The sequence below is a fragment of the Episyrphus balteatus genome, chromosome 2 (assembly GCF_945859705.1).
Source record: "Episyrphus balteatus chromosome 2, idEpiBalt1.1, whole genome shotgun sequence".
NCBI lineage: Eukaryota > Metazoa > Arthropoda > Insecta > Diptera > Syrphidae > Episyrphus > Episyrphus balteatus.
This window is the reverse complement of record NC_079135.1, coordinates 69766114-69791730: the sequence shown is the minus strand read 5'-3', so window position 1 is coordinate 69791730 and position 25617 is coordinate 69766114. Positions and strand designations below refer to the sequence as shown.

At 30.5% G+C, this 25617-nt stretch overlaps 2 protein-coding genes across 4 annotated transcripts in view; one reads left to right on the top strand and one right to left on the bottom strand.

Moving 5' to 3' along the window:
- Positions 1-25617, bottom strand: part of LOC129911528 (flotillin-2) — a 269812-nt gene that overhangs the window by 167496 nt on the left and 76699 nt on the right. The window lies entirely within an intron of this gene.
- LOC129911521 (glucose dehydrogenase [FAD, quinone]) lies at positions 3355-24291 on the top strand. Its single transcript, XM_055989343.1, has 2 exons — positions 3355-3742; positions 21898-24291. Exon 2 carries the CDS (start codon positions 22087-22089, stop codon positions 23980-23982), a length of 1896 nt encoding a protein of 631 aa, XP_055845318.1. The 5' UTR covers positions 3355-3742; positions 21898-22086; the 3' UTR covers positions 23983-24291.

Here is a 25617-nt window from a genome sequence, read left to right as displayed (position 1 = left end):
TTACTTAAATATAAACATAAAAACTTCTTCACTGAGCTGATTTCTTTTTGGTTTTATTTTGAGAAATTCAAAAATTTACCTAATTTTATCACAATTACAACTTGCAAAATCTCTTCATTGTCTTTTTTTTCTTTCATTTTGTGATTACCGCTGACGAAAACAATGAACTTCCTTATGACTTCCTTCCTGCTGCACCCTCATAATGACTGAGTGAGGAAAATTGGTGCGGTTAATGTGCACCTCTATAGCACCAGGATGCACACCGCCAAACAAAAATGAACAAAAAAAAGACATCATTGTATCCCACGTGCAAAGTGCAACAAGGTCTTACTTTAATTTACGGAAAATTGCTTATGTTATACGAATTTTTAACCATGACTTCAATTAGATTTATCCATTTTATTTGATAGTATTATGTTGGAACTTTCAAACCGTACAGGTTAACTGCAATTTAATCATCACAAATAAATTTATAATAAGGTTTTTTGGCGGAAATACCTTTAGGTGAAAAGGTGTGACTTTGTGAGTTTAGAGAAAGGAATTCAAATTTCTTCAAAAGGATTTTAAATTGTGATAAGTGTTTGTATATTTTCATTAGGTAAGTAAGATTAACAAAGATACATAAAAGTATCCCAGTCCCACAATTCTGTCTTATGGTCATTTCATTAGCAAGAATTTCATGTTATTAAAGATATCCATTGTAAAAAATATTTTTAGTTTGATTTTTTTTAATTGTTTTGTTAATTATTCACTCGATTGCATCTTTATTGTGTCTCGAAAACGCTTCTCGAGATGTGATTTTACTGTTTGTTTTTTTTTTTTTATAGTTAGTATTCGTATCTTATCTTAACTTATCTTAACTTTTAACAGGAAGTTCTTTAAGTAATTGTCCAAATGAAATATGCTAAGAGACCAACTCTCAAAACTTGGTTACTTGTTCATTCTAATTCTTTACTGTTTTCGATTAAATATCTAAAAATCCTCATTAGCATGGACACTGTCCAATTTTTTACAAGAGTATGTAAACAAATTTGTTAAAAAGTCGATTTATAAGAAAATGATTATGTTTTAGTAAAATTGATTGATGTAAAAATAGAAAATTGCGAAGCGGAGGACCTTCCGATGAATATAAAGAGCTCATATTTGGTGAGTATATTCTAGAGGAGCTAAGCAAAGTTTTTAAAAAAGATCTACAGTTTTCTTAGTTAAAATTAGAACGAAAGATTTTGCAATCTGAAATCAACTAAACAGGGGTTTCAATTAAAAAAAAGTTGAGAAATAAAAAAAAAAAAATGAAAATATATGTTGTTAGAGTAAATCTGTTTATTTTGGTTTGTTTTTTTACAAATCTGTTTATAAATACAAATTTTTTTTCGAATTTTTTTAAAGCTTCCAAAAATTTTCGGGTGGGCGGATTTTTCTCAAATTTAGTACAAATGTATTTTATAGAATTTTGAAAAATGTTTTCTAGGTATTGCAATTATGTGGAAAAAATCTCTTAAGACTTTGATTAAACTTTGCACACGTTATAATAACCAAGCAATTGGATTGAAACTGCTTGTCTAGGGTTTTCTCAATGAACGGAAAACTGATGTTGTCGTTTTTTGCTTAAATTGACCTATATTTTCGTGTTTATTTCGTTCGTCACATCAGAATTTTTTCGAAACTTGTGGTCAGATTATTTCTTGAGATCTTAAATAATATTAAGTAATAAGATAAATAAACAAAATTTTGTAACAAATTCCAAATTTGAATTTAAAATAAAACAATGGTGCATATTAATAACTTAACAAAAGACTAACATTTAAAATACATATAGTTGATATTTTTTTTTATATTTTGCTCTTTATTTTAATTATTTAGCATTTCTTCAGTAAAAGGTGCAAAAGGAATATCATATTCCTCCACCGATCCTTTTCTTATGTTTTAGGGCTTAAAACTATTGCATATTATATCGCATCGCCTCATTCTCTTGCAAATTTTACAACTAGCCTTAAAGATTTACTACGGCAAGCCGAGCTACTCAGTTTTGAGGAGTATTTTGTAATTGAAGCCTTGGCATCCGTCAGCGAAAAAGTGCATTATAAGATAACTTCTAACTATTCTTTTATTAAAACATGCATGGGTGAGAACACTTCAGAACTTAAACAGAACATCTTTTTATTTTTGTTTTTTTTTTTAAGTTTAGTAAATTTTATGTTTTTTCTTGAGCAATATGTTAAAACCCAAAATAATACAAAATATTTTTTTTTTCCAAAAATAACTTTTGGTCATTCCTTTCAAGATTAACGAAATCTAACCTAGTTCGCAATGGTTTTTGCTTCTCTTTTAATATTGTATTTTTGTTTCTTATTCAATTACGAACAAAAATTAACCCATCTTTAGTAAAAAATTGACGAACAAAAAAATTATACATAGCGTTGCTGAAAAAATAGAACAACAATTACTCATTGTGCTGTCAATTTGAGCCTCTTATGAATATTTATTTCCCAAAGTTCCTTGGCGTGGTTCATGTATTGTATTGTAAGGTGTTCCACCAGAAGAAAAGACATTATGTAAACATAATTAACATCTACCTGTGAATGGCCAACAACCAACGGACAATACATAACTTAACCAATATAAACAATAATTATTATCAAACAATCCATTCCGCCCGTTTGTTATTTACTCGCACTGAATGCATCTCTACGTGAAATATTACACGACTTGACATTTCCCAAAAACAAAATACTAAATGGAACGACATAAAACAAACAAACCAAATATACACTGAACTCACCCTAACCTAACCCAACCCAACTTAACAGTCCAAACCTCAATTATTACCTCTATATTCAAACCGAATGCGAATAATTGCACAAAAACCATGACGACATGTTGAAACAGAATGATTATACATATCTTTCAGCAGTTCCTCGATATGTTTGTTAAACGAATTTGCGCAAACCAAATGCTGTATGTGCCAGCTGAATGCGCATGTGTATTTGAAGACAGTTTCATAGCACCTTCAAGCCCATTCAACTGCCTAACCGAAAATAGTATCTTAACTTAACCGGGAACACACAAATATCAAACCAACAACAACACTTGTTTACTTTTGGTTTTTTTTTGTTGTTGTTACCAATCTATGACGACACAACTTTTTAGCATATTTATAGTTTTTTTCTTTTTGGCTTATGGCTTTGGAAGGCGCCTAAGATACTCGGCACGAGCAGAGCAGCCCTCAGCGAGGTCTTGGCTTCATACGTAACTATTTGGAATTGACGAACGAGAAAAAAAAAACGAAATTATTTGAATGTATCTGTGGTAAGTGGTAAGGTTTTACAACTTTTGCTGCATGCAACTTTATCATCTCTGGCCGTTTAGTTCAGTTTGAATCGAACACGAAGCGACGGCGGTGGCGGTAGCTTGAATCTATTACGAGATCAGCAGTTGTTACTGAAGTGCAAAAATTATATCTTAAAAGTGTTTTTTTTTCTGCAAATCTGCTTTATTATTTAACTGAATTTTGTGCATTTTTTTTCGATAAATTTACATTTTTTTTTAAATACTCGAAGGTATTTTTATTGTGAGATAACAAGTGAATGGCAAAATAAAAGTGAAGAAATAAAGTGATAATCAATTTCTTGTTTTTTCTTCTACCACAGAAGTGATCTTCAAGAAATATCCAAAGGATTACATCCAGTACATTTATTTAAAGGATTTCGATAAAACAAATTTTTGTCTTCGATATGAAAATGTGAGTCAAAACTTGTGTTAAAGATTTTTTTTAATAATTCAAATTTAATCATATGACTTGCCTACATCCCATTTGCTTGAAGATTTTCTTGGTATTTCCACCAAGTGGAAAAACTAGTTATGTCGACGGTAGATAGGTTTGTGGGTCAGAAGGAAGCAAAGAAATTGTGAAAATACGATTGATTGAGTGATTCGATTGACACTAACGAAACATAGAGCAGTGAAATATAGCATTGATTGTGTTGCATTTGGCAAGCTCGGGATGGGTAACACGTTTAACGATGCGTTATTACCCAATTAGGGATGGTATGCGATGGCAGCGCATACCTCACAACTTTTATAATTGTTTTTGGTCATATCTGGGCAAATATTGATGTAATATGGCATTTGCCTTTTGCCAATGCATTTGATAATCAAAAATTGCAATTGGGAAATTTTTAATTGCGTATAAAATGGTTTCTTTTCAAGGAATTTAAAAATGCACCAAATGATTGAGAGATTTTTGGATGAACTACATTTGTTTTGGTCTGGTTTTAACTTATTGTTTTTTTTTTAATACTTTCAAGATGATAAAGAGAAAATGCAAATTAACAATTTTCACTTTTCCTACAGTCAAATGTTTTTTTTTAAGAATAGTTATCATACATTTTTGTCTTGATCTTTAAAGTCATTTAACAGGTCTCTTGGCCGAAATTCAATTCACACGTTTTTTTTTCAAATGGATTTTTGAGCATTCTTTCTTTCGCATTAAACTTCAACACTAACTTCAAGTTAACTTCAAGCTTTATTTGTTAATTGCTCATCACAATGTCAACAATATCGTGAACATAAATGTATTCAAATGTTGTTTATTGGTACAATTATGGTAGGTAATGGATAACGAAGAAAAAATCCAACACATGACCGTTTCGGTAGAGATAACAAATTTCGAATTTTCGCATCTTTTCAATATTTTGTTATTAATTGAAAAAAAAAAGTCGAGCAATTTTTTGGAGAAAATTTCGATTTCTAGCGAAACAGACGTCGATTTTCTCAAATTGTATTTGATAACTAAAAAGTTGATTTCAATGTTTTGGCACGATACAACAATTTTTGTTGTATGGTGTCAAATTAATTGTTTTTGGTTCACATTTAAAAAAAAAAATATTCGTTATTAATGATGTCTGCAAAATTTTCAAAATATTTTTACACCTACCTACATCAAAAAATGTATCTTGTATTATTAAGTTAAATCCCCAAATCCTATTGTATCGCATTTATACTGATACAACATCTTTAAAGACTTAACGTTCTTTGACATTTTTGTGGAATTTTTTACACAATTGTACTGTAATAACAAAACCAAACAGACATCACAAACTTGAAGTTTGAACTTTTTTATAAATATTTTGTGTATCGAAATAAGTTTTTAACTGTCAAGTAGTAAAAGTATTCATTTTATGTTAGCATGTCGCCTCTATGCTCTTAATGGTGCTGTTGTTCATTAGCTTTAAAATCACAGTGTGAAAAATATAAAAAAAAAAAACATAACATTTTCTGGAAATTGATTGGTGCGCATTGGAATGGAAATATTTTTGGTTATATTTTCGAAAAAAAAAGTTTACTTTAGCGTCTACTGTACCTATATATCTTCATTAAATATCTTTAAATGCAGTGAGGATCTAAATAAACGTATTATACAAATTCTCTACGTGAAAGTTTGTAGTAGGGATCCTTGAAAGCTAAATTTTTTAATGTTTTTTTATGACATATACCTCAAATGGATTAAACGTTAGATGTTTTCAACTATTACTTTTTACTTTTTAGGTTGATGTGCATATTCTAAATATTATGAATTTAGTCCATCGATTTTTTTTTTGTAATAAATATTGTGGCCGGAAATGTCATACATACGAAAGGCGACACCCCATTAAGGAGCAAGACCTAGTGACAAACAACTCTCAACCATTCTTTTATGCGTGTAATTTAATGGAAGGACCTACAATTAACTGCCGAGTCCGACCGGCTGAGCAGAGATGCACTTTTTTATGACAATGTTACTCTTGGAGGCTTTGTTAATTCCTCGCAAGGGGTAGTACTCCTAAAAAATCTTTTTATTTTGTGGTGGAGACTGGGATGTGAACCCTTATTTCTGGCGTCATACTCCATCGCACTAAAGCACTGTTTACATGAGAGCGACCAAAGAATGAGAGAATGACGAACAAATGAAATTGTATGTATTAATAAAGTATTTTTTAATAAAAACTCTATTAAACAATAGCAAGCTAACTAAAGTTCAAATTTTTCAAAAAAAAAAATTACATTTTAATATCTAAAATAAGAAAAATATGAAAAAATTGGTCGTTACGAATAAAAGTTGGTTTTCTCACATTTTTCTTGTGTTAGAAATAGAAATCTTATAATTTTCTTTGAAAAAATTTAACACTAGTTAACTTGCGACTGTTTAATAGAGTTTTTGTTAAAAAATTTAATTTAAAAATACATTAAATTTCTTTCATTCATTCGCTCATGCGTTGGTCGCTCTCGTGCAAACAGTTTTTAACTATCGCGCCAAAGGGTACTAACACAAGTTGACTTGTAATTTCTTTATTGAATAAACAGTGTGAACATTAAACAATCAAAGCCTTAATTGTTTAAGTTAAGTTTATCCTTACATTTGGATGGATTCATTCTAAAATAAAACAGTTAGGAAATTAGAAATTTTTGACTCCTTGAGCTGTCTTGGGTAGCAATATAGGACGATGTGAATTTTTTTTTCAATGTAGAGAATCACCTACTTACGGCCTCTATATCTCTTTATCTCTTTCTTCATCTCTCTCTCTATTCATCTGTCTTTCTCCATCTCTCTCTTTGCATTTTCCTGCATCTCTTTCCATCTCAATTTCCATCTTTCTTTTCATCTCTTTCTCGCTCTCCGTCTTTCTCCCTCCAAATCTCTCTCTTCGTCTGTATCTCTCTTCATCTGTCTCTCTCCTTTCTCTATCTAACTTTCTCTCAATCTATCTCCCTTAACTCTCTCTCCATATCTCTCTATCTTATTGTCCCACTTTCTTAATTGTTCTCTTTCTTCCTCTCTCCATTTTTCAATTTATCCTTATCAATATCTCTCCATTTATCTCTACATTTTTCTGTTTCGAGGAATGTTTGGTTGGTATTTGATTTAAATAAATTTGATTTATTTCTGTCAATTATACAAGTCATACCTATTTATTTATCAATTTTACTCAAACAAATTGTAACTCTACGAATACCTCAAAAATTTGAATCTCTTCTACGTCAGTTAGTCGCTAAATATATTTTCTCCCTTTCTCTAAAAATCATTCAACCAGTTCAAACAACTTAAGAAGTTAAGAAGCATTTTTTACCTTCAAGTATCTTGCATCTAGAAAGCAGCTTAAAGTCAATGTTTTGTTATATCAAACTTCCTTGAAAAAATGTGTAGCCAGTTTCATACAATTTACCTGTAATTTTGGTTTCCTTCATTGAGCTTGATAATAACCCTCATTCAGTGTTAAATAACCAAAAGTCCAAAATAAATAAACAAAATTTTAAAAGAAAACAAAGCAAAACAAAAACACAATTTTGCAACTTTTTGTTGGTATTTTTCGTATTTGATAATCAATGAAGAAATAAAAGTAGGCCATTTTGTATGCAAAGTATAAATTTCTGATGCCAACATATTTTGGCGCCATTTTTAACTTTATCTTCCGCACGTTTTCATATCAGTCGTCTCACGTTGTGGTCGATATGTAAAAAAAAAGATGCCGGTTCCCAGATTCGCATTTGATTATATTATTATGAAGACAATGACAGATTGCATCCTATTGTGCGTACTCAACTACAAACTATCTATTTGTTGTTGTTATTACACAATAAACCCAATTGAAACCGCATACTTCGAGAGGTTTGCGTGTGCTTTCAATGAACTCAGGGCTTGAATTATACTTACAATTCTTTAGTCTGCTTAAATATTGCATGAGATTTGTAATCATGTTACGTATTCATAACACAAAGAGAGTTTAACAAGAAAAGAAACAGAAAACAAAAAACAAAAAGTGGTTAAAATAATTGAAACAATGTTGGAAGTGCATTCAATCAAAGATACATAGATACAATTTTTTGACTTAACTTACCATGACGACACCTTGTAATATTATATTCGAGACAACACACCAAAAATGTGTATCACACATTTCTACGTCATCGGCATCGTCATACCAAAATTAAGAATTTTAGATTGAAAGATTAAAAAGTTGTTTTGGGTTAAAGGGCCTCAGAGTATTACCAAACACAGACCAAGCCGGCTTCTTGACCCACTTTTGGGATACAGAAGAAAAAGCCAGCAGGTATCCAATAACATTGAACTCGCAATTAACAACTTTCAAGTTGTTAATAGAGCGACCTTTATGTTAATGAATGACTACATAATAACGAACGCACAAAATCGTGCAGTGCGGACAATCAGGTGTCAAGTTTTGAGATCTTGTTGGGCAGTCAATTACAACATAATGGACATGCCATCATCTTCGTACAAGGTCACGTCTTGAGTTGTTTATTTTTTGTTGCAAGAAAATTGGAAATTAAGTTGAGAGAGTTGCTGCAGATATTCGAAACAAATGTTAATAAAAATTTCCAAACAAAGGAAAAGAGAGCTCTATAGCATGATCTGTGGAAGCTTTGAGCCGGAAGTTTTAAAACCTTTAACCATCTGGCAGATTATCAAATTAACTTGTGGTTTATAGCTTCTGCACCGTTCGTTGATCTTCAAAAGCCACAAAATGAAGGATCAGTACAACAATGGTCTGTTCAGGTGAACTGGAAGAGTTGACTGGCCAATACCTCTCTATCAACAATTATGTACATTCAGGTTCGTGCCCTCTTATATCTTCCTTAAACAAAATTTAACAAGCAGAAAATTACACCAAATTATAAGTCACCTTGTCCGTGACTCTTCAAAGTATACAAAAAAGTCTGATGGTCTTTTTTCACCTTCAATTCAAGTCACTCAAATATTTTTTTTGTAAAATAACTCTCATTGTTGAAATTACTTTAGAAGACAATGTACTCAAAGCAATTTATTGGCGAATAAGTGATTGCTTAGTCATGTTATAATTTAGCCATCAAGGTGAGATCAAATGTAAACATTTGTGAAGGTTGGTCAGTGACTTTTTTTTGTATGAAGCTACAAAGTTCAAAGTAATTAGATAGGTTAAGGAGGCGAGAGGTTGGTTTGAAAGCCCTAGAGAATCAATCAACTTTTAGATCACATCGATAATCGTCACTCGATACAAGGGTAAATAACTGTCATACATTTTTGGTGTTATGGCTTACTAAACTTAGTAGTTAGAAATTAGTTTGATACCAGTAGGAGTGCAATCAAATTAAAAATTAGCTTAAGCGTTAAGCCAGAATTCTACAAATCTTTGAGGCAAATTCAACACAAAAATATTTTATCACTTCATTTAAATGTGTTATCAATTAATTCTGGGATTTTTTATTTTATTTTTTTCTTGAAATCAAAGTTTTTTTTGAAAATTTATCAGGTTTAGGATTGTGTTCAGAAGAATTTTCACTTGAAATTCAATTTCACTATGATCAATGAAATACCCTTAAGGTGTCTCTCAATGTATATTTATATTTAAAATTTCGACTGATTTCTATATAATCATTAATGGACAAGAAATGGTTGAGAGGTTAAGCTGGTTTCATATTTTATTTAGAAATTTTTTAACCAAAAGTCTGTAACCAAAAAAATAATACGCATACGCCACAGTGACCATTTAAGTTTAAATTTTGAAAAACTGATACAAAACCGACTGAATTTATATGCTTCCATTGAAAGAAAATTGCATTAAAAAAAATGTTATGGCATCTGAAAAATATTTGCATTGAAAATAAAATTTTTATTGCAAATAAAAATATTTTGCATTAAAAAAAATTTTATTGCACATAAAAAAATTTCTACTTTGAAAAAAATTTGAATCCAAAAGTAGGCATAAAATATTTTTTTAATTTTAATTATTCGTCAAATTTCATACAATTTTGATTTTTATGCTGATTGACGGGAGTGAAATTAAATTTGTAATATATAAAAATGAAAAATCTATGCAAATTGTTGTTTCTTTCCACTTCTGGTGGATTTTTGATGTAAAATGGTTTGATTTAAAGGAGCCTTAAATCGACAAGTCCAAAATTAAAAGAACTTTTTTGGATATAAATAGTCGGCTCCGTCAACACTGAGAAGAGGCTGAATTTTGACCAACAAAATTAATTTGTCCCACGAAAAATGTTTTTTACTAAAAGTTTTTTTCGGAAAAAATTTTTGATCGTGAAAAACAATTATTCTTTTTTTTCAAATTTTACGGATCAAAAATGTGAAAGAATTTAAAAAACAAAGTAATCCTTATTCTATTTGCTTAAATTCAAGCAAATAAAACAAAAGAATGAGTGGCAGGATTAAAAAACAATCTCTGTAAGATTGTGGTGAGTGTATTCAGTATTAACGACAAATGTAATGTGAAACATGTTACCTAAGTTATTGGAATTTTTAAAACATAACTTTAATTTTGTTTTCGACCAATAAGTTGCTGAAATATCGATTATCAAAAGCAGAACAATCATTTTCCGTTCAATATTTGAATTTAAATCGAGAAATAGTCGAAACAAGGTCTAAAATATAAGAAATTGGAGCTAAATAAATAAGTATAACGGTATTGATAAGATCTTAAAATAAGAGACTTAAAGCTTCGAATTTCTTATTCAGGTACTGCGATACGACCGTTTTTAACAATATTACGGCTATGTGAAGATTGCAAAAAAAAAAACAGAAAATTGTGTGTATCTTTTAATTCTATAAGTGTGAATTTTTGACATTTTACCATATATTTTTAAAATGAATATTTTATTTTTTTCTTATAAAAACACCACCAAAAACAATTAATTTAATTCGTTTTTATAACAATCACAAATTCTATGTTTTCTTTGATACGCCACTTTTCGTTTATATTAAAAACATTATTTCTTTTTTTCAAAGAAAAATATTGAATAATTACTCAAGTGGAAAATAATATTTTTTCGCACAAAATTACGGACCGTAAGTTACAGCCTGTCCCATTTTTTTTTTTTTTTTTTTTTTTTTTTTTTTTTTTTTTTTTGAGCTAAGACTCATTTACCGAGTATGTTGAACTTAGCAACAACTGTCATAGAAATTATGTGAATTGTAGTAGAAAATGCATAACATTACCTAAAGCATCTCCTTAAAATATAAATGAAATCTTTCTATCTAAAACTTTATCTAAATAAAATGTTATTGTTATAAATTTTCAAAAAAGATTTATATACAGAAAAGGTAACGAGGTTTAATCTAAAAAGAATATTAAAACAAAAAAGTAACAAAACAAACGCTGTCACTTGCATTCTCTTAAAAGGTCAAGAAACTTCTTTCACTTATGTATATAGGGTGGGTGCGTGTTCCGTAGTAATTATGCTTGCTTTAAAATGAAAGCCTCAAGTCATTCTTTTTTCTTACACACTGTTTGCATACACTTGTTCTCAACGTCATCATCATTCTTTCATTTGTGTGTGTTTTTTTTTTTTTTTTGTAGTTATTAAGTTTTTTTTGTTGCAGTTAAAAGTCCATTGTCGTCATCTTGAAATTGTTTTCTAAGAACATAAACTCCTTCAAGCATTGTATCTTCTTTTTTTTATGTATTTTTTTTTTTTTATATTTCCATAAAGAAGAGCTCTCTCGGAAATAAAATAAAGAAGAAACACTGCGAACATTAAAAACTTACAAAAAAAGTAGGTTAATCTCTATATACACTTCAACTCTATCCATCAGATGAAAGTAAATTGCATTCTCATAGCAACTTGGCAAACCAGTTAAGAGTATAAGTTTTCCAAAAATAGATGATTTGCCGGTTGATGCCCACTTAAACTAGTCTCGTTGTTGCAGACGACGACGAAGATATTGTATGGAATGTGCCATAAATATAAGTGGGGAAATTCCAGGAAAAAATCTGTGTTAGGATCGATATTATCATTGTCGTTGTGCATCTTCGTCGTCATCATAATCATCAATATAGCAACGATGTATTTATAGTTTTGTTCCAGCTTAAAAGGTCTTATAAAAGGCATAAGTCTGATGGCATGGTATTTGGTTTTCATTCTTGAAAGGGTTTGTAAATATTAAAGATCTACATTAAATGTCATTTGGAAGGACGAAAGTAATTTATTTATAGTCAATATATTTTTAAGTAGATTATAATAAAAAGTCTAGGACGCTTGAATGAAGAAGAAGAAATTTTCGTAATTTCCTTCATAAGATAAAGCAAAGCATACCGGGCCAGCAAAAACTGAGAATAGCAAAAATTAGTCCCATGTTCATATATAACCGGTGTAAAGGTATAAATGTTACCTCTTAATTTTTCAGTTCTTATTAAAAAAAATCCTTTAGAAATACGCAAGATTTCATTTGCTCGTAAATTGGCTCCTTCATTGGTTTTTGTGTTCTGGTGAGTGCAAACAAATTCTGAACTCATAACTGAAGAATTTGAAAATATCATAACAAGAATAATTGACACAAATTATTGCTTTATTAGATGCTTAAAAAACAAGAACGAGGACCTTTTTCCTTAGATCAAGTTATAATTAAATTTTGTTTTGTATTTCTTGATCCCAAATAACCCTATTTTTTGTAATTCAAAAAACTGCATTTAAAAATATTTTATTTTTGTAATTGCTCGAAATAATTAATGCAAAACGTATTAAACATTTTTCATAAATTCAACTTCTACAGATAGAGTACTTCAACTGATCAATGAAGTCATAAATTCGTATTCTAAATATCGTCAGCCTCATTGGGAAACCTCGTAACTCCCAAAATCAAAATTTTACAGGAGAGACGAAAGAGTAGAGAGATCACAGAGTAGTTAGGGAGTAACGTGCTGTGCAAAATTTGAATTTAAGTCCATTTAGAATTTTCGGAATGACTTCAAATTGTCTGGGTTGCTCCGCTGATATATGTATATTTTCTAAAAAATGACATTTAAAAGTCATTTTCGAAATAAGGTGGAGTTACGAGGTTTCCTTACGAAAACTTACAAAAACAGTGCTTTGCACCGCGCCGGCACCACCACCGGGACCGGGAGCAACTGGTTCACTTGGGCGTATGAGCGTTATAATTTAATTTGATTTGCACTGTGTGTGCACATAACTTGGTTGAGCATATGAGGAAATAGCATAGCAGGGTGCCATATGATGTAGACCAATATAAAAGTGGCGGAAAGTAGATAACTCAAGAGAGTGAAAAAGATGTATGTTTGTTTACCTATTTAGAGAAAATGCATGGGAAAACGATATATGAACTGCTGCTCTGTGATTTTTCCTAAGCCTGAAGACCATGAATTTACGAATTGAATATGAGTGACCAAGCCGTTTGTTCCATCCCCCAAATTATATTTTCTCATACGATAGAACTGATTTTTGCTTATGCGAATTGCACCTCTGGATTTCTATTTTATACAACCTTCGAAAGACAACCATCCGAAGCGATGCTCCACAATGGCCTTCCTGAAACTGACACGGAAATCTCACAATACCCCGCGGTACTCTTATGCTGATTCGGCTTTGATATTTTATTGAAAACTATAATATTCTACTTTCCCCTTTTAGTAATTTTTGCAGCTTTTATCAACTTTTTAAAATTTTTCAGAAAGACTATGTATCAAATTTGTTTTTTTTTTAGGTACTAGTCAATTTTTTAGATATTTGTGCAGGTGGCCATGGCACAGAAGAATAGATGGATGACTTCAGAGCCAAACATCGTGGGTTCAAACCCAGCGGTCGGCTCAGAAGTTTTTTCTAAATCGCCAGCTTAACTGAAGCCACCTGTGCGATAACATGAGACAATTTTCAACTATGTCTCCTCCTCTGTGCCACGTAGTTCAGTGTTGTATGTTCTTCTCTCGTTCTTTCTCTCTTTGTCTTTCTGTGTTGTATTAATGTCTTGTGTTGTATCAGCAAAATGGACCTAGATTCCGAAGCTGCAGTGTTTCTAGTCCGGAGATTTATCTTCAGACTAGTTTAATATGTAATGTAATGTAATGTAGATATTTGTATTTTTCACATTTCGGGGTAACTTGATACCCATTTTTTTTGCGATGTTAATGTTTTACTGTAAAATTTAATCAAATGTATTTCGGTTCAGTAAGTAAAATAAAAATACAAAAATATAACGAAATAAAAATTGTATTAAATTTTATTAAATTGTATGCCTTTTTATGTATGAATAGTTTAAAAACTACAACTTCTAACAAAAAACTAATGTTGTTTTCGGAATCAGCAGAAATGATTAACAAGGGTCTGGAAAATTTTTGTGTGTTGGACAGTGTTAACCTTATTGTCATCCTTGCTAAACCACGGTAACCACGCATAGATCAGCATCAACCACCCAAAACCGAAAAGTTTGCCCCCAAACTATATAAGCGGATCATAAGTGTGGAGAAACTAGATGGAGATCATATTATGGCTGAGTAATAAAAAAGAAAGATGACTTTACCCTTTACTTTTTTTTTCTTGTTTTTATAAATAGCTTTCTTTCATACTTTCCAAGCCAACAAGTCAAATATAGAAACATTTAAAAAGGTGAAGTTAAAAAAATTGAAAACTGTTTTAATGAATTTTTGGTTCTTCTTTTAATTATCGTTTTTAATTGAAACTGTGACCACAACGTTAAAAATGATTTTAAATTATTGTGATACCTACAAATATGCAACACTTTTTTGCGTAACACACTTTCGGAGTTTGATTCCGAAATCACTCTCGTAATTTACAAAAAGTTGCCTACTTTTAGGCGTAGATGTGAGTTTAGATAGATACCTCGTTTGAAAGCAACAAGGACGTTAAAAAACTTATAATACAGTTATATTTTAATTTTCTTTGCTTTCTTACAAACATTAAACTAAAAATTGGCTAAAGTATTCAACAAGTATTAATTTTATTGGTAAAAGGCGTTGAGTTTGACTATTTATATCTTTGTGGCGCCAAGTTATTGAATTTGTGTATATTTATTGTCATCTCTAACATCGATACTTAAATAACAAAGGATTCGTTATCAATCAAATTCATTCATAATATTTTTTCATTAAAGTACATTAATGTACACACACATTATGACTTATTATTGATTTTTATACAAATTAATTAATAATTACATATTTATATACAATTCATTCTCAATGAACAAAGTAGCCACTTAAGCTAATGAAAACTGATACTCAATCTTAATGTCGTAGAGTGGCATTCAAACACCTACTTGTCTACTCTGTCTACTTTGGAAAATTAATAGTTTTTTTTTTTTGTTGTATAAAAGTGAGATCAAAAATACGAAAAAAAATAAAAGAAATGGCAGAAAAACATCACAGGACAAATTTTAAGGTTGAGTGATTAAGTTATTTTTATTTTTATAAATTTTTTATTTCTTTAGACAACAAGCTTGTAAGTATAGGTAAGTATCTTCTGAACTGAAGCGACGAAGTGCTACGGTACCTACGTACATATGTATATAGATTATTGAAACCAAAAAACTAAGATTTCTTTATTTTTGTATGTACAAAGTGAAAAAAAAAGAAAACACAAACCTCGATGTGGACTTTTTGGTTCACTGGGGCGTTAACGTAACTTTTTACTTCCCATTTCATTGAATTGAAACACTATAGATTTTGTTTCTTTTTACTTATTTTTGACAATTTGTATTAGAAGCTTATCGATTACTTTCTTTAGGCTGATAATCTCTAAAGATTTTAAATCTTTCAAAGCTTTAACTCACTTTACCTTCCTTCCTCTTTATTTTTGAATGGCGCAGTACAATAAAATTCATTCAAACAAGTCAACCGGTTCAATGAACAAAATCTATTTTCTCTATTTACGTTGTCTAATTACAAATTTTAAAAAGATAACATCGTTCAGGTATAAACAAAAGGTGTCAGCACGTCTCACGAAATTGATTAGTTTTAGATTGGAGTAATTCCCCCAAGTCTTGGTATTTTATTAGTGTAAAATGTGTCTCTAAACCTTATAGCAAGCACAATTATCTTATTTGAACTACTTGAACTTTTGTTTTAAAACACACACAATATTATTACTTTAGAGTTTGTTAGCCTTTTTTGCATTGAAATATTGTAAAAAAAAAAACAGCAATGCAATTATAAAATTTTATAAAAATGGAGTAAATGATTTCGTTTCCTTGAACTTTGTTTCAATTCATATAATTTCTCTATAAGTTAATTGTTTATTTATTTGTATAATGAAGTAATTATTGTAACACGTTCGAGGGCTTGACACAAGTTTAGCCGTTGGTCAATGCTTACTACAACATTATCATAAAAACTACAAAAGGGAAGTACTTTAAGTATTCGTTTAAATAAAAAATTAAATTTATATGATTGATTTCTAATTTTAAAAAATTGTAATTCTTATCCATCAACTAAGACTTTGAAATCATTCGACTGTATAATCTATTAAGTTTGTATTTTGTTTACTTTTTAATGACTTTATCATTTAGATTTATTCATACAAAAAAATATAACAAGAATATAACTTTTCAAAGCACGTAATTATAAAATTGAAATAACACAATGCAAAAAATCGAAGTGCGAAATTGTTTCAGCAAAATTAAAAAGAGTTTAAAATTACTCTGGCTTTATTACATTTTTTTAAACATTGAATAAAAAAAACAGTTAATTGAGAATAAGACAAAAAATTAATTTTAAGTCCAATTAAGACACTTCAGAAATCAATTTTAGTGGCATTACAAGTAGTCTGATCAGAGGTTTAATTTTCTCTTAAAATAAAACCTTTTAAATTTACACAAAATTAGCCCTTCTCTGATTGTGGTTTTATGAATCAATATAAAATAAATTGGATATCCAAGATCCACATTTGAGTGCCAAATAAAAGCTTTTGATCAAAAAGAAGCTTTCGATTTCTTTTATATTTTTTTTTTTTTTAAATAAATTTAAACCCAGTTAACTAAAGCTCGATAGCCGAATATTTTTTCAACTAGTCTTGGTCAATGTCAATGTCATTGCAATGCATTGGAGGGGTTTTGATTATGTTTCTTCTTTTTTTTTTGTCTTTTATCGTCACCGATAAAAAAAAAGCTCATTCGATGATGTCGGTCGGTGTCTTTTCAATCTGACCTTGCAATCAGAAGGCAATAAATCGAATCAAACGGAAGAGGAAGTTAAAATTTTGGTAGGTAACTGTTAAGTATAAGAAAGACGCATTTATTGTTTTGATCATGAATTTTACACAACTTTTAAAGGTTGTGTTATATTTTCGATGGAAGGTGTCAATTTATAGTTCTCGAAGCGAAAACATTTAAATATCTAATGCGGTGATTAAGTTCAAAATATTTCTTTTTATCATTTAACTTATGAAACTACATGGTTAAACTAATTGGTATGGTTTATAGGTTTGAAACATTTTATTGTACCTATAGTTAAAAGTAGTGGAAAGGAAATGTATTGTTATTTAGGTTAATTTTAATGGTTGCAGTTTTTCATGATGGTGGATAAACAAGTTTAATATTTTTGTTTACAAGGAAATTTTATTTAAAAAAAAAAGAATTTATAAAACAAATAGGAATATTTTAAGTATAATACTGCAATAAGAATATTAAAATGAGTATTATTTTACTGTTTATTTGTTTTTATAATTTTTACACAAAATTGTCCCAAAAAAGAAACCTTGACAATAGGGGGCATTAGAGTTCATCAGTGCAGTTATCCCTGACCGCCTGTTAAGATTCAACAGCATGATTGGTCTCCTTAAAAACGACCAAATTCTTGAATTCAGTTGTTAACAAACTGTTGCCGAAAGTGGTCGTGTAAAAAACTGTTGTTGTTTCATATTAAATGGGTTTAAAACTGCGACGTTGCGTGTCCGACACAAAACTGTTCGGTTCAATCGTGTTCATGATCGGAAAACAATTAAACAAAATGCGTTCAAAATTATTGTTGCTAGAAGACAAGATGTCTGTTAATCGTGTAACGTTAAAGTGTCCGACGAGAGTTACTAATATCACGTCAAGGAATCGCTATCAACTTTGACACATTAAATGATTCAGTTGTGTTTGAATAAAGCAGGTGCTTTTGTGAGCATAAGAGGAAACTACGATATCTTTGACTTGACGTTTGAAAAAAGGAAACATGCACAGGATTTGAATTGCATCATACAAGAGCTAAATGAGATATTTAAAATGTACAGATTGAAAAGAAAATGTATTTTTTGAAGTTAAAACTTCTTTACTATCGTAGTGATTTGAAACAAGATGAAACGAAAACGCGACACGACTTCAACTTGTTATTTTTTGTTTTAATAGATAGATGAATGAAATTATAATTGTACAAAATTTCAATTAATTTCATATTCAAAATTCGGAGATAACGGTAAAAAGATGTTCTTTTTCAACACACGTTATATCTTTTGATTTAGTGCACATACAAATTTGATTTAACTTTAATACGCATGCTGATAACATAACCTTTTATTTGATATATCACACATAACGTTACGTGCTCTACAAGTTACACAATCTTAAATTGAAAAAAAAAATTAAAAATACCTCAAAACACTTGCTACCAGTGTAGGAAGTACCGTAATCTCAGTCTTCAAATTCGACATGGTTGACTTTAAAAAATTCTAACTTCTCTTGTAGACATCTTTGAAATAAGATTTATACATCATTATACAAGGTGAAACAATAAGCTTTCACATGGTATAAAATTTTTTATAGGTTGTCAAACAAAAAAATTGGTTTAATAGCATGAGAACATAAAAATAAATGTTTTTTTGGCTTTTTGGATGAAATTTCATCGAGTTCAAAAAATTCTAGCTCTTTTTGTAGATGTCTCATAGACCTGATCGATATATATACTTTGAGCGAAGACAACAAGCTTTCAGATGATATTAAATTTATATATGTAGGTTGTCATATAAAAAACATGGATTTGAAGGTGATAGAATAAAAATAGGTAGATTTTTTCTATTTTATTTTTTTTTGCAAGAAAAATGATTTTTTACGGTTTCACTTCTACCACGTGTTAGTTGCACACATGATTTTTTTTTTAAGCAGGACACAACTCGGCTGAACCAAAAATACTCGAGCTGAACCTATCACGTTGTGCAGGGCTTGTCAAACAGAATAAAGTGGTATGAAAAAACTTCATGCTTAAAATCGATGTCAAAGTGGATAAAATGTGGAAGTAAAACACTATTTTTGAAATTCTTGAGTTCATGAATTTTAAATTTTTAATTAAAAAAAATGATTTAGGTATGTATACATCGTTGGAAAAACCTTCTTTTTATAATATGTTAAAAATATAAACTGCTTGTATAATGATGAAGCAAAAATCTGCCCAAACATTAATTTTCAATACTTCAGAATTTTTAAGTTTTTAAGCTAACTATATTATTTAACTGATCGTCTGTGGAAATAGATATTTTTCTTAATATTAAAATTAGTGACCACAAACTTAGTTTTGATAAATATAAAACTTAAATTTTTTTAAAGAACGATACCTTCTATAGTCGGAAAAAAAAGGGTCAAAACATTTTTTGTAGAAAATCGTGTTATTCAAATGAAAAAAAAATATTCGTTTGCCATTTCAAAATATATCATTTGATACTTAAAAACAAAGCTTCAAAAAATTTATTAATTCATTTAAAAAAAATTGAGTTTCAAAAAAAGAAAAAAATTTTCTTCATTTTCACTTCAAGATTTCTAAAGCGTTTTTACACAAAATTTTTTTTGAAATCGGTTTACTGTACTGTAGTTTACTGGAAAGTGCCAAGCGCGTTCAGAAATTCTCCATAGATCAGATAGTATACAACTTTAAATACTTTAAATACAACTTTTTAGAACATTTTTGTTCTAAGTATGTTAAGTATGCCTATTGCCTATGTTTCTTTGATACCAATTTTTGTTAATAATATATTTTAAAAAAGCCCTTTAATAGCAGTTAGATTGACCTAAACCTTTTCTATTGAAGATCATGAAGTGTTGACATTTAGAACCGCAATTTATGTACCCTGAACCAAATATGGATCAATTCCAATTCTTGGTTCAAAGCTAGAGAGAGAGATTCAAATAACTTTTAATGGTCAAAGACAATAAAGTGGCATCGAGAATAAAATTAATAAGTAGTATGGCTTTGAGAATGATATTGCCCCGATGACTGATCTTTGAGGAACGTTAAAACCTTTGCCTATAGTTCAATACGTCTTGTTTCAGATCTGTTTAAAAGATGGGGGCGTTAGGAAAACAACAATTGAAGAATATGTATCACGCTAAGATTCTATAGACCAGCTAGTTACAATAATGTTTGACAACGAAAATCGTGTTTTACAGTAGGTGTGTATGCAGCTCATATGGGTCAAAATCATGGAGGTGGAACATTTGATGTCCAGGCATTATTTTTAATCAAAATAACATTTATTTAAAGCTTTTTTTTCATTTACCAATTAAAATAGTTGGCACGCATCTAAGAATAGGTATATGTATTTGTTTCGGTTAGAAAAGTTTTCATTTCTTTTTTATTGCATCTAATATACCCAAAATAATAAACTGAAAATCAAATGGCTAAAAAACTGAAAATCAAATGGCTTAAAATCACATAAAAGTTAATTATTTTTGAGTATTTCTTTCCTTAACACTACATATATACACAATACTCTTTATTAATTGGTACATCTCTTACAAAAAAAAATTAAGTTTTGTTATTTTTTATACATTGATAAAAGTTGTCAAAAGAAAAATGACGCATAACACCAACATTTATTAATGTATCAATATTTTAATCATCAACGTACAAAGGGGTGCTCAAGCAGTTTTTAAAGTTATTTTTATATAGATTTATCATTCCACACCTTTTTTATGGATAAATATATAAAATGTATGTTAGAAACTAGTTTTAGTTTCGTTTTTAACTACCGTACATCAATTAACCGTCATTCCGGGAACGCTTGTTTTGGGGTAGGTATAGCTAGATTGAAATTGAAATTTTTTGGTGATATTATGATCAAGAATCGAGGCCACTACAATATAATTTCAAAAATATTTCGTTTTACTTTGTTACATAAAAAATAAAAATAAATTAAGGTCAAAACGTCATTTCCGGGAAAGCTCTTAGAATCTGAATAAATAATGTAGTCTAACACTCATAATTTTGCATTTTTTGGGTATTTTTACTCAGTATCCTATCTAAGTATGGCTGTAATAAACAATTTTATCAAAACAGTTACAACAAAAACAAAAGAAAAAAATACTTATGGCCCAAGTGTTTCGGAGGTGCATTAAAGCATTTTTTTTTGTAGAAATCGGTCTTTTTTGCCCCAAGAAATCAAGTTATATTTGATTTATTTAAGACCTACTATCTTAGTATAATAAATCATTCACATTGATACTATTTCTAGACCCCTAAAATTGTTTTGAAGAGATCACCACCATTACGAGGAACGTTTTTCTAGTACTAATTTTTGGGGTTTTGCGGTAAATTGAAATACATTTTTGTGCTCTGCCCGTTCATGAGCCGACAAATTATGGCTAAAGCGAACATTTGAGCATGAAATTTGTATCATAAAACAAAGTTGATTTTTTAAGAATTCGGTCATCGAAATTTCCCACCTCTATGATTTTCACCCATATGCACTTTATGTAGGTACTTTACTTGCTGTTTTTACATCCTGTTTGATCTGAAAACTTGATTTTTTTTTTTTCTTTTAAAAACCAATTACTGTCCCCAGCAGCTGTGACTCCCTAAATGGAATGATTTGCACTTGAAAATCTTACATAACTTCCTTATTTAGACTAAATTACCATTAAACATCTCTCCACAAGCCTTAATTTGCAATCCATGCACTGATAAATTGCTTTTGCGGTTATCAAATTAATTACCTACCCTCATCAATTAAAATATTTTTCCATTGGATCTACCTCCTTTAACGAATATTCATCCATCAAAACTCATTATTATTTATTACATACTAGTTAAAATGCAGCTACATACCTAAAAAGAAAAAAAAAATAATTTGTGGTTAAAAATTTTACAAACAATTTCAATAATAATTTTTTTTTTTAATTTATTTTCATTTCAGAATCAACAAATAAACAACCTTAAAAGGGAATGCACAGAGCTAGCTCAATTATCTTATAATGCGTCATCGAAAAATCTTCCAAAGCTTAAAGGGTTCAAGAAAATTAATTCACTGACGTAAAATTCTTCAAATTTCAATAAAAAATCAAAAACAATAACAACAACGTTACACATATTGTGAAGCTTCAAAATGGTTTTGAACCTTCTTTTAATTACAACTGTGATAAAGTCTACATTTGGAGTGGTCACGACTGGACTATGGCTCATACCGTTGATGCTAGCAGCCATTACCTTTTATCGCTATGACAGTATAGACCCAGAGTCAAGGCCAATTGACCAAAGCCGGCTGTATATGGAGTATGATTTCATTGTGATCGGAGGTGGTTCAGCAGGAGCCGTTGTTGCCAACAGGTTGTCTGAGATTTCATCGTGGAATATTCTCCTTCTAGAAGCTGGTCCGGATGAAAATGAAATATCTGATGTGCCATCACTTGCAGCTTATTTGCAGCTGAGCAGGTTAGACTGGCAATACAAGACAGAACCAAGTAACAAAGCATGTCTTGGAATGGTTAATAACCGCTGCAACTGGCCAAGAGGGAAAGTTCTGGGAGGGTCTAGTGTTTTGAACTATATGCTGTATGTTCGAGGCAATCGAAATGATTACGACCATTGGGAGTCTCTGGGCAACCCTGGATGGGGGTATGACAATGTCTTGCATTACTTCAAAAAGTCTGAAGACAACCGAAATCCATACCTAGCCAACAATCCCTATCATGGAAAGGGAGGTCTATTGACTGTGCAGGAGTCTCCATGGCATTCACCGTTAGTGGCAGCATTTGTTGAAGCTGGTAATGAGATTGGTTATGAGAATAGAGACATAAATGGCGAAAAGCAGACAGGTTTTATGATTGCTCAGGGAACCATTCGGCGAGGAAGTAGATGCAGCACAGCAAAAGCTTTCCTGCGACCAGTTAGACTGAGGAAAAACTTGCACGTATCACTGAATTCCCAAGTCAACAAGATCCACATTGATCCAGAGACAATGCGAGCTTCAACAGTAGAGTTTACCAAAAATGGACGAATATATCGAATCAGAGCGAGAAAGGACATAATTCTATCAGCTGGTGCCATCAATAGTCCACAAATTCTCATGCTTTCTGGTCTCGGTCCAAAGGAGCACCTCGAAGACATTGGAATTCCAGTTTTAAAAGATTTGCCAGTTGGTGATAATCTTCAAGATCACGTCGGCATGGGTGGAATGTCTTTCTTAGTCGACAAACCAGTTGCCATTATTCAAGACCGTTTTAATCCAACTTCCATAACTCTTCAATATGTTCTTCGAGAGCGAGGACCTATGACAACATTGGGTGGAGTAGAAGGACTAGCCTTTGTGCATACTATTTACTCAAATCGATCAATCGATTGGCCGGATATTCAATTTCACATGGCACCAGCTTCTGTCAATTCGGATAATGGAGCTCGGGTTAGGAAAGTTCTCGGGCTCAAGGACTCGCTTTACGATGAAGTTTATGATCCAATAGCTAATAAGGACACTTGGACAATAATGCCACTACTTTTACGACCCCGATCAAGAGGATGGGTTCGTTTGCGTTCCAGCAATCCCGATCACTATCCCCTCATCAATGCAAATTACTTCGATGATCAATTTGATGTCAAGACCCTTGTCGAAGGAGCTAAAATAGCAATTAGAGTTTCTGAAGCCAAAGTTTTTAAACAATTCGGATCCAGGCTACACCAAATACCCCTGCCAAATTGTAAACATCTGAGATTTCTCTCAGATGAGTATCTTGAATGTCACATTCGAACTATTTCAATGACAATCTATCATCCTTGTGGAACAGCCAAAATGGGCCCAGCATGGGATCAAGAAGCAGTTGTCGACCCACGTTTGCGGGTCTATGGTGTGAGAGGTCTTCGTGTTATCGACGCTAGTATAATGCCAACGATAAGTAGTGGCAATACAAATGCTCCAGTTATTATGATCGCTGAGAAGGGAGCCGATTTAATCAAAGAAGATTGGCTAACCAATCCGGAATATAAAAATGCTGATGCTTATCAGAGCTAGTTAAGCGAAACGAAGAACTAATTGTGCCATTGATTGGTAACAGGAATATGTTCCTCAATTATGAATGAATGATTTGTTGTTTTTTTTTTTTTTTTTAATTTTTTGTTTAAAATTTGTATAGGGAATGAATGAAATTCGAAAAAAAGTCATAATAATTATTTTATATATATTTTTTTTTTTTTGTTAAATAGTTTTAAAAAGTTTATTTATTTTTTTAAATGTATATTTAGAGTTTATGTTAATAAAAATTAAGAATAATGAGAAACTAAGTATTTTTGTTGCTGTTTAAGTCGACTGAGTTTTTTTCTCACTTTGAAAAAAAAAAGTAATACAAAATTTGGTTAAATATTAAAACTTGAAATTCACGTAAGTTAATACTAAATAAATTTAATAGAACCAAAACGTATTCATGCTGAACATTTTTCATTCAGGATAATGTACATATATAGTACAGAGTTATGTTATAAAATGGACTTTTCTGTGTTTTTGATTCAAAATGGTGGCTTAAGTCTTCCCTCAATGTTATAAAATTTCAGTTTCATTCAAGTAACTTGTAAAAAATTTTCACCCTCTGAAGGACAAAATATTGGGCTAAAAAAAGTATTGCAAAAATTATTACTCAGTTTAGACAAATGACAAAATTCGAAGAGCAATATTTTAAAAACCATTAAGCTTACAGAGGTAACTGTATATCCTCCAATTTGATAAAATTTTATTAGTATGTATTAAAGAATATTGATACATCATTTTTGTCCATAACATACGATGTTGATTACATAAACTCCATAGGCTTTTGCATCAAATAAGGTCCTACTTTTGAAATAAAAAATATTATTCTGAACTTTTATTAATTTGTAGGTAACAACAACAATCAACAATAAACATTACAATACACATTTAATATGAATTTTTCTTTAATTCTTTCATTTAATTAATCATTTATTTTTCATAATTTAAATCTTAACTTAAAATACTCGAAATGGTAACGGAGTTACGAATACTAGAGTTATGCGCGACAGAGTAACGTGCGTCAAAGTTACGAAAAACCGAAGTTACGAGAAACCGAAGTTATGAAAGACCGAAGTTATGAAAGACCGAAGTTACGAAAAACCGAAGTTACGAAAAACCAGAGTTACGAACACCAAAGCTATGAAACGATGTTCTAGGGTTGGCAATCATTGAGATGAACGATATACTGGAGGAACGTACCAAAAAGCTAGAGCGTATAGGTTGAGTCAAGGCAAGAAAAAAATTGTATGGGACGGGAGTGTCTATTCCCCTCCGTTTAGCCGGGAGGGGGGATTTTCTAAAATAATGACTGTTTCTTGTGATAATTTTCACAAGCGAAATTAAAATTAAATTAAAGAGACAAGTCCAACTTTATAGGATATTTGATATATTTTTAAAGTACTTGCTGCTAATAAAAATACACGTCTGTCTTGTCGTGGCTAGTTCAACGATATCATTTCTTTTTATTTTATTCGACAATCCTTATGTTCAATTTTCGTTAAAATATAAGAGAGACATTCAGCAAAGTTTTAGTGTTGACTATTTAGTTCAATTTAGTATTAATTAAGATTAATTATTTTTTGATTCATTTTCATTACTTATAGTCTAATACAAATGCATACAATA

Excerpts from the sequence above, each read along its gene's own strand:
- LOC129911521 (XM_055989343.1), top strand. The coding sequence starts at position 22,087 with ATGGTTTTGAACCTTCTTTTAATTACAACTGTGATAAAGTCTACATTT.